Genomic DNA, 10867 nt, shown 5'->3' with positions numbered 1-10867 from the left:
CTCCGTCGTCTGTTTTTTACCTAGTTTTTGACCATTGTCGACGAATAATTTGTCAACCTGTTTTCGGTGAGCCTTCTTCAAACTTTTGGAACATGGAGTCAGTACAAAGGATTAACATGGGACTGAACGTGCGGTTGGCTTGTGGGAGCAGTGCCAGCGGAAAAGCATTTCGTTTGGCTGGCGCTATTTCCGCGGCTTGGTGAGGGGAGGGGGGCAAATTCCTTCAACGGGGATATATAATACATACCTAAGCAGTAGGGAGAGAGCCGATAAGACAAAAAAACAAATACACTCAAATACCAGTACAATGTAGGGGATTTCAATACAAGGGCGGCAGACGAACAAGCTAGCAAATGCACGAAATTCAAGAGTGCAAGGTGTCGCATGGCGCCTAGCAAGTTAATATCTCGGCACCATTCTCTTGGATTGCCTTGGCTTAAATACAGTCTTGATGAACTTGAATTGGCTGCAATTACGACGTCGGGAACACTCTCACAACCAGGTCTGTAATATAACATGATCTGACTAATATAATGTGACAGCCGATGCCGACCAAAAATGACGTAATGCCCGGGTTATAAAATCGCGCCAGCAGCCCTCCCCGCACAGTGGGCAACACGGGACAAGTCTGTGAAAGTATCCATTCCACGTCATTCCCAGGATATCTGTCCATGCGTGAAAGCAATGACGTGAGTAAATCCCGCGTCACCTTACGTGGGAATTTACCGGGGTATGTGTGTGAAAGGAGCTTTTGCCAGATTGCCTCTCTAGAGGCAACTCAGTTTATTGTACAAATGCTTGATCATGGGTTGGTCTTAAATTCTCAAAATGTTAGTATCGCCTAAATCTTAAGTCCTTAAAGTATGGATGTTGATGTGGTCTCAAGCTTCAAGTCAAAACCAAGACTTTAAGGATTTGAGACCAATTGAAGAACAAGCCTAAAACCAAGTCCTCAAAGTCTTGGTATCCTCTTAATCTGACATCCTCAAACTGATTTGGTGAGAGGTCCTTGAAGGCTTCAGTCTTGATTTGCAAAGTCTTGATACTATCAAGTCTTATTAGCATGTCCTCGAATTCCTCATCTTTACCTAGATGGAGATCAAGAGAAAGATTTTAAGGACAATTAACCAAATTAAGACCAAGATTCTGAGAAATTGACACGTCCAAGACTTTGAGGACTTAAGAGCAAGTACAGAACAAGACCAAGTCCTCAGACTCTTGGTATTCACTCGATCTGGCATCTTCAAAGTGATTTGATTAGAGGTCCTTTGAGATTTCATCTTGATCCTATCAAGTGCTTGTTTAGTCTCAAGTGCTCAGAGTCTCGGTACTAGGAATTTCTCAAATTCTTCATCGTGATTTGGTCTGAATCTCTAAGATCTACACTTGGACTAATGATTGAGATGAAGACCAAGAGTTTGATGAGAGCTCAAGTCAAGTATGTCATAGTATATTAACTATGAAAATATGGCAAGACTGAGACTGAGGATTTTAGACCAATCCAAACCCAACCACTTGAGGACCTGATATAATCAATCATTTGAGGACTTGAGACCAAAACTCCTTAAACTGTGAAGATTTTTTTATATCTTTTCAAAGTTTGAGAACAAGTAAAGTCCAAGGGTCTTCTCAGAAGAGAGCAACAAGTTTTCACTTTTCACATCCTTCAAGCATCCAAAGCCGAGCAAAAGTGCTCGAAGCTATTTTTAGGTTTTGTTAGCTGTGACCCACTTGGTGTGACATCAGAGTCATGGGGGGGAAACATGAGTAATCCTATTGACACTCGGAACTCTCTGTATCTATGTGTAATCTGCACTTGCTCTCAATCTTACTTTGCGCAGGAGGTGAGCAACAAAAGTCTATGAAGGACAGATACAGTAGATGCAGTTTGTGTGATCATTAGACGTACACCCGTGATTATATTGTGTATTGATCACCTTTCAGCGATCAGTCGATGTGCCTTTCACATTCCACCCCCTCTCCACACAGGGTTTGAATCCTCATTGTCACTGTGGCAGTTGTGCGTGCTGACTACTGCCCCAACAGTGAAGTCTAGTTTGAGCTGCCAGGACGGTCTTTTAAATTCACAGGAGAAGTTTTTCTTCATTACCATACACACAGCACTTCCTCAAATCAGTTTTCAGTAGCTTGTTAGTCGGCAAATTTCACTGCTAAGATGGGGAGATCTGGAAATGTTGGGTTTTTTTCGGTTACAACCAGGGGTGAAAGTGGCTAGAATTTCTTGCCGGAACTCCCCGACGTGAAGGTCGCCACGGAGCCAGAAATGTTTTTTTTTTTTTTTTTTTTTTCGTTTTTTTTTGGGGGGGGGGGGGGGCAAACCTCTTAAACTACTAAAATGCTAAGAAAACTTTTTTAGCACAGTTATTTCTATAACACATACAAAAACTGATTTTCATTCATAATTGTATTTTTCAATTATTTTCAAAATAAAAGTCAACAAAAACAGCCTCTATCTCCTAATTGTTATTTTCCCTCATTTCCTCACACACTAACAGTGTTGTTAATCTTACTGAAAAAAAGTAATTAATTATAGTTACAAATTACTTCTCCCAAAAAGTAATTGCGTTAGTAACTCAATTACCTGAATGTAAGAGTAATTAGTTACTTGGCAAAGTAATTGGTGATAATTACTTTTTTTTATTTTTCCCCCTAAAAAAAAAAAAAAAAAACATTGGCCACACTATGTGAAGTTTTTTGTGAAGGTTTTTGGTACAATTGGCCCGAGCCCAATTCTTTGCCCTAATTTACCCTTTACCCTGAATCAACTGTTAAAAATTGTTAAAATTGCTCCCATTATTGCATTAGTTCCCTTCTCTCTACTTTCGACATATGAAAGTTTTAAAATTGTATCATCATTTAAAGATAGATTGAAGTCAAGATTTTGCCGATTTAGAAGTATTTTAGATAAAAAGTTACTTAGGTTCGCTAGGAAAGTTCTCTGCAACAGAGCCGTCCTAAAAAGTCTACTGCTTTAACATAGCGGCTGTCTACTAACGCATTTAGTGCCATGTCTGTCATTTTGCATCTAGTTATATCTATATACAGTACATGTGATAGCTACCATGTCTACCATATCTACCATAACATGCGGGCGTAGTTTGTAGGCTATCGGCTACAACATGTATTAATGGAGCTACCTAGCATAGCGTTTGCTCCTCGTCACAATTTTCTTGCCTCCTCCCCACTCCTGCTCTGCTCTGTCGTCTCGGTGAGTCGGTCTCCCTCAGACTTTTCGACCAATATAGTAACGCATAGTAACGCATGCCTTTCCGTCCTCAGTAACGGTAACGGCGTTGCCAAGATGAGAAAAGTAATTAATTAGATTACCCACTACTGAAAAAAATAACGCCGTTAGTAACGCCGTTATATTGTAACGCCGTTATTAACAACACTGCACACTAAATGCCAAATCTCAATTTTAACTACTTAAGAACATAGGATGTATATTAAAATTGAAGTTTTTCATCTATTTATTTATTTATTTTTAAAATAATAAACATACAAGTAACATATGTTCAGAAAAATTAGTACAAATGACTTATATTATGCAGAGTGAAATGGAATATATTTTGAAGATCGCGCAAACACTGACTTTTTTTTAAATCATAAGGAAATGAATAAGTAGCCTAACATAAATGAACAAATATAAGTCCAAAGTGCACATTGACAGCTAAGATGTTCTGAACCTCCCCATCAGAGCAAATAAAACTAAATATGACGAATAAGCCTCCTCAATTCTTTCGTTGCTCTTAAAGATTTGATCCATTTAATGTTGCATAGCCCTTTTTTGTCACATCAATTCAACCTTTTTTTTTTGTTGCTGTTCCAGGAAACATGCACATTTGAACCAATATGAGCTAACTATCTCTGCTGATCACATGTCAGTATGTCAGTCAATTGAACCGATAAATTAGTCTAGGCGTTTTGCTTTGATGCGTGCATTCGCACATTGACGTGACTCATCAGATAACTGCCGCAGCTGGGGAAACCTCCATGCCGTCCGTGGACTAAAATAAATAATAAATATCGGTGGAAATGGATTACGCTATATAAGCACTTTATTATGCTTGCTGTTAATATTTGTGTATGTAAATCTGATGTTGGTAGATTGTTTTCTTCTTGGAGATGAAATGCATGTGTGGCAGCTTAGCATTTTTTATTTATTTATTTTTTACATAGCATTTTGACAGCTGCCGTCATATTTTCGGAATCAAAGCACCGTGTACTGAAACAGCATTCCAGCCCTAAATCTTATACCGGAACAGCATTCCGGCCCTGAATCTTATACCGTAACTGCGTTCTGGCCCTGAATCTTATACCGGAACTGCGTTCCTGACCGTTCTGGCCCACTTTCACCCCTGGTTACAACCCACAGCTCATGACCGAGAGAACAACATCTCAGGATCCCTTCGGACAATATCATAGACCACTCTACGGTGGTCACTCGACAAGTCAGTTGTTACATTATGAACCAAAGATTGGCATTGTTCAGTTTACGTCAGTCGTTTAAATGCAGAAAAGTCTGATTACACTATTTCAACTTTTGATAAATGATGTGCTTGGGGATGTTAAAAGTTTGATCATTTCCATTATGACGCAAGAGCCAGGTGTTGATGCAAAAAAAGGACTTTATTTGTTAAGTGGAATGCATGTGTGCGTGTGTTTATGTGTGCGTGCTGAGTAGGAAACAAAACGCAAAGCAGAAGCAAGCACGTCCAAACAATCCCACTTGGATATGATTCAGCGTGTTGGGCCGAGCTCCAGCAGCAAAAGCAAAACCCTCAAAGTGTGACGACTCAAATGTTTCCAGAAGGGGAGAAAATCCTCCTCGGTCACTCGATAGCTTTTGCTTCTCGGTCAGCATCTTTTTTGTACTAGTAACAAACTTTTAACGCACCCAAATAATTTTTGGTGTATTTTTTTCCTATGATTTAGTGGCACAAGCAAAAAGCAGAGCAAGTGTGAAAAAACAATTGCGGTCATTTTAAGAGGTGCTGGCTGGAGGAGGAGCGGTCTTCTTCTTCATCACCCGCCTGCCAGTTTGCCTGGGGCTGGCGGCCAAGGGGGTCTGGTTTTGGGCCTGTCCGCTTCCTCTCCCGGCCTTCACCTCATCCATGAAGGTCTCCATGGCGGTGAACTTCTCCGTCAGCTCACCTAGGTGAGTTTTCAGGGCGTTGAATTCCTTGTAGAGATCATCCAAGGCCTCGGCCAGAGGTTGGATCCTGGATGGAGGAAAGCCACCATCTTTGTTATATTGATGTTGGCGTACCTACTTCCAATTCTTGTTCAAATGCTCCTGGCTTCATTAGACTCTTAAACAGTAGCTTTTTGTGAACTAAAGACTTTAAGGTTCTAAATAATGATTAATTTTGCGATTAGTCGTCTAATTGCTCATATAAAAATGACACTATTCTTTTGTTTTCCAAAGTAAAAACATTGTTTCCAATTGGAAGTTTGCAACTATCTAAATTTATTCAATCACATTGATTTCATCGAAGACTACAGAAATCTGAAAATATTGGATTTTATAAGTAAATTTAAAAAAGAATATTTACTCTTATCTTTTCTTACTCATTTTTTTACATTTTAAAACAATGAAAAAATGTAATATTACAGTTATTTTCCCCATTTAAAAAAAATAATAAATTAGAAATTTGGACATTTCAAAAAAATGAAGATACAGTGAGGAGCAGTATTTGTTCCCCTTGTGATTTTGCAGGTTCACCCACTGAAATATAGGTAGAGGTCTGAAATTTCAATCATAGATGCATTGCCACTCATAGAGACATAATCTAAATAAAAATCCAGAAATCACATTTAATGATTTTTAAATCATTTATCTGTAATTTACCAGGGTTCATATGTATTTCTACTGCTGAGAATCACTCAAAGAGCTGTCAGTCTACCCTAAAAAAAAGTCCACCTCTACCCCATGAGTAACCACCCACACACCAACCGTTTGAGCTCATTATTGTCACCCGTGCTCCCCACAGTCAGTCATAATCCAACTGTTACCATGGGCAAGACCAGAGAAGTTTCGAAAGACACCAGAGAAAAAAATGTTGAGCTCCACAAAGCTGGAAAATGGATATGGGACAATTGGAAAGCAGCTTGGTGAGAATAAATCAACAGTTGCAATTGTTAGAAAATGGAAAAAGCCTAAACATGACTGATAATCTCGAACTGGGGCTCCATGTAAAATCACTTCTCATGGCGAATCACTCATGATGAGAAAAGTGAGGGCTCAGCCTAGAACTACAGGGCAGGAGCTGGTCCGTGACCTGAAAAGAGCTGGACGGACAGTTTCAAAGGCTACTGTCAGTAGAACACTAGGAATGGTTTAAAATCATGCACTGCTCAGAACGTTCCCCTGGCCCGTCTGAAGTTCGTCAGGTAACATCTGAATGATGCTGAGGGGTCATCGGAGAAAGTCATGTGGTCAGATGAGACCAAAGTCTAACTTTTTGGTGTAAATTTGTCGTCTGTGTGGAGTAAAAAGAAGGATGAGTACAATCCCAAGAACACCATCCCCACTGTGAAGTATGGGGTGGAAACCTCATGTTTTGGGGCTGCTTTTCAGCACAGGGGACAGGACGACTGTACTGTATAAAGCAGAGGATGAATGGTAAATGTATCGTCAGATTATGAGCCACAACCTCCTTCCCTCAGTCAGAGACTTGAAGATTAGTCGTGGCTGGATCTTCCAACATAATAATGATCCGAAGCACACAGCCAAGCTGACCAGGCGTGGCTGCGTAAAAAGTATATCAAGATTCTGGAGTGGCCTAGCCACTAAGCCAGTCTCCAGACCTCAAACCAATAGAAAATCTTTGGATGGAGCTGAAACCTCGTGTTTCTCAATGACAGCCCCGAAACCTGACAGATCTGGAGAAGATTTGTGTGGCGGAATCGGCCAAAATCCCTGTTTCGATATGTGAAAACCTGGTGAAGAACTACAGAAAGTGTCTGACCTTTTTAATTGCAAACAAAAAACCCAATTACAAATAAATTATTGAAAAATCTCAAACGTGACTTCCGGATTTTTTAAATATTTTTTTTATTTGAATTATGTCTCCATAAGTGGCATCTATGATTGAAATTTCAATCACAAGAGGGGGCAAATACTTTTGCTCCTACCTGTATATTGGGAAATATTGGAGGATTTTCAGGTCAACAATGTCTCTGAAAAATGAATCGGCCATTAAAATGGTTGTCAGTTCATATGATAATTGAGTAATTCTTGACTAGTCCATCGTGGCAGCCCCACTTTAATGTGTATCTTTTCTGAGTAGCCACCACACAGATTACTACCAGCCTAACCCTAACCCTATGTGCTCCTTTGGTTGGTGTATGAGTTTTGCTTTTGGCATTGGTTTTGGAATTAAAGCATTGACCTTTTATGAATCAATGACTTCGAATAGAATGTTTGAAATTGAGTGGCGTGGCTGCTACATTGCGGAATATTTTGTTTCCATGTTATAGCTACGCAGTATCTGAGGGAAAGAAACTGAAGCAGTAATTTGGGTGAAAAAAGCAGGAAAGGAAGCAACAATGTGTCATTTCAAGTACTGGACCATCATCATGTCTTGCCCTCCAAACCAAACCACGACAGGAAGCAGGAAACACCAGACTTCCTTATGTTTATTCCTTAAACTTCTATTTCCAAACTCCAAATTGCAAACGTTGCTTGCTCTATGTTTATTTCCAGGACCGAGCGAGGAAGGCATTCCTGTGGAGAATCTAGTTTGTACTGGGGTGCGGTTGGGTCAGGTTGCCACGTTACCTGGCGTAGTCTGGCAACAGGGACTGGTGGTCGTTCTCCAAGAGTCCCTTCATCTGGTTGAGGATGTCGAATCGCCAGTTGTCCAGGATCTGAGTCAGGTTAGCCACACCCCTCATGTTCACCCTATCAGCTAGGACCAATCAGAACAGATATTGAAATGAACTTTTTGGTTAGCATTGTCGGATGTCCATTGCTGTTGATTAGGGTTGTTCTGATCATGTTTTTTTGCTCCCGATCCGATCCTGATCGTTTTAGTTTTGAGTATCTGCCGATCCCGATATTTCCCGATCCCATTGCTTTTTTTTGCTCCCGATTCAATTCCAATCATTCCCGATAATTTTTCCCCATCATATACATTTTGGCAATGCATTAAGAAAAAAATGAATAAAACTCGTACGAATATATACATTCAACATACAGTACATTCAATATACAGTACTGTATTTGTTTATTATGACAATAAATCCTCAAGATGGCATTTACATTATTAACATTCTTTCTGTGAGAGGGATCCACGGATAGAAAGACTTGTGACTTTGTATATTGTCACTAAATATTGCCATCTAGTGTATTTGTTGAGCTTTCAGTAAATGATACTGTAGCCATGCCCAAATGCATGATGGGAAGTGGAACCATGACTGTGCGTAGTGCTACCAATGGATTTATCTTCTCTCCGTTGGGAAATAACATAAGGTGTTAAGAAAAAGATCAATTGTTACCTTGCTTCCCCACATTGCTTCTCGTGATATTTCTAATCGTAGGGAGCGAGATTGTAATGCTCTAGCCAATTAAAAAAAGGCTCCAAAGGCTGCCAAAATTCACTCTACTCATTTTACGCTGCCTTTTATCTCTCTATATAGGTAAAACGGCGCCATTACAGATTGAGCGCGACAATGCGTGAGTGGGTTGTGCAGCGCATGCGTTAATTGCATTATTAAGTGATACATTTTTTAAAAAATTAATTACCGTCGTTATCTGGATAAATTTAATAACCCTACCTTAAGCCTAAACTAAAGACTCTGGATTAGTGTAACATATTATGTCTGTAACGTTAAATACAATTAGAAAACGATTTAATTTAAAAAAGTAAAAAAAAGGCATATTTTTTTGCCGATTCCGATACTTTAAAAATGACGTGATCGGACCCGATCGATCGGCACATCTCTACTGTCGATGCCTGCTGACTAGTATTCTAGACGCCGCTGTTCACCCTGACTTTTGAATTCATACAGTTTGCTTTCAGGTTTTGCTGTCCCAAATGGTGCCAGTGTTTATCATCACCCCGGCCTTTGACATCCATACAGATTGAACAGAAGTTAACGAAATGTGTTTGCTCACAGCCGTCCCGGTAGTTCCATTCGTCCGTGTCAGCGGTCTGCGTCTGCTTCTGCGCGCGTCGCCGCTGCGCCGTCACACCTGCAACAGCAACGGCCAGCAAAACCAGCACCGCCAAGCTCACCCTTTGGGCCATCGTCAGCACCGCAAACCTGGACAAACACTCGGTGAGGACACCATCTGCTGGATACATTATCATGTGCACAATAGGAAACTTGTAAAAACTACCCCCACCTCCTTTAAACATTCATGCGTGTAACCCTTATTCAGAAACCTTATCCCATTTTCCTATGATTTTGCGCTTTTTTTTTTTTGTCTGAATCAAAATTGCTTACATTAATAAAATATGTTGAATATATTAGATTAAAAACATGTTAAAATAAAAAAAAATGTCTAAGTATATACTAGTATATACAGCAGGGGTGAAAGTGGTTAGAATCTCTTGCCGGAACTCCCTGACGTGAAGGTCGCCACGGAGCCAGGCATTTTATTTATTTATTTATTTATTTTATTTTTCTTTCTTTTTCTTTTTTTTTTTTTTCAATATTACTGAAATGCAAAGAAAACTGTTTTGGTCAGACTCAGTTATTTATATAGCACATACAAAAACTGATTTTCATTCCAAATTGTTTGTTGTTTTTCAATGATTGCATAAATAAAAGTTAACAAAAACACAATAACCCTAACCTCTATCTCCTAATTTTTATTTTCCCTCATTTCCTCACATACTAAATGCCAAATTTTAACTACTTAAGAACATACGATGTATATTAAAATTGAAATTAATCTAAACATTTACTTTTTGTTATGTTTTTTAATAATAAAGATATAAGTAACATAAATTCAGAAAAATAAGTACAAATGACTTATATTATGCAGAGTAATATGGAATATATTTTGAAGATCGTGCAAACATTGACTTTTTTAAATCATAAGGAAATGAATAAGTAGCCTAACATAAATGAACAAATATAAGTCCAAAGTGCACATTGACAGCTAAGATGTTCTCAACCTCCCCATCAGAGCAAATAAAACGAAATATGATAAATAAGCCTCCTTAAATCTTGCATTGCTCTTACTGCCCTTTTTGTTGTTGCATCAATTCAACACTTTTTTTTTTCCTGCTGTTTCAGAAAACATGCACATTTGAACCAGTCAGAGCTAACTATTTCTGGTGATCACATTTCAGTATGTCAGCCAATTGAACGTATAAATGAGTCCAGGCGTTTTGCTTTGCTGCATCCATTCGCACATTGATGTGACTCGTCATCGTCAGACTCAGATAACTGCAGCAGCTGGGGAAATCTCCATGCTGTCCGTGCGTGGAATAAAATAAATAATAAATATCGGAAGAAACGGATTACGCCCTTTATTATGCTTGTTGTTAACACTTGTGTATGTCAATCGGATGTTGGTAGATTGTTTTCTTCTTGGAGATAAAATGCATGTGTGGCAGCTTTGTATTTATTTATTTATTTATTTTACATAGCGTTTTGACAGTTGCCGTCATATTTTCGGAATCAAAGCACCGTATACCGGAACAGCGTTCCGGCACTGAATTTATACCGGAACTGCGTTCCTGACCGTTCAGGCCCACTTTCACCCCTGATATACAGTATATATATACATATATATGGAAGCTTGCTCCTTGCCCCATTTGAGCACCTAAAAGTGGGGCTACCAGGTTGTCTTTCCAGCTTTGCTTTTGCTCTTGCTCCCACGTGCGGG

The 10867-nt window shown here is 39.3% G+C and overlaps 1 protein-coding gene across 1 annotated transcript; it reads right to left on the bottom strand.

Annotated features, from left to right (window-relative positions):
• Positions 1–4878: 4878 nt before the first annotated feature.
• si:ch211-76l23.4 (uncharacterized) lies at positions 4879–10867 on the bottom strand. Its single transcript, XM_057860878.1, has 4 exons — positions 10821–10867; positions 9143–9291; positions 7805–7934; positions 4879–5243 (listed from the first exon to the last, which is right to left on the bottom strand). The coding sequence occupies exons 2-4, from the start codon at positions 9273–9275 to the stop codon at positions 5006–5008; spliced, it is 501 nt and encodes a 166-aa protein (XP_057716861.1). The 5' UTR covers positions 9276–9291; positions 10821–10867; the 3' UTR covers positions 4879–5005.

Source organism: Corythoichthys intestinalis, chromosome 16, assembly GCF_030265065.1.
Source record: "Corythoichthys intestinalis isolate RoL2023-P3 chromosome 16, ASM3026506v1, whole genome shotgun sequence".
Taxonomy (NCBI): domain Eukaryota; kingdom Metazoa; phylum Chordata; class Actinopteri; order Syngnathiformes; family Syngnathidae; genus Corythoichthys; species Corythoichthys intestinalis.
Note: the sequence above shows the minus strand (reverse complement) of the source record. Positions and strands in the feature narration are given on the sequence as shown.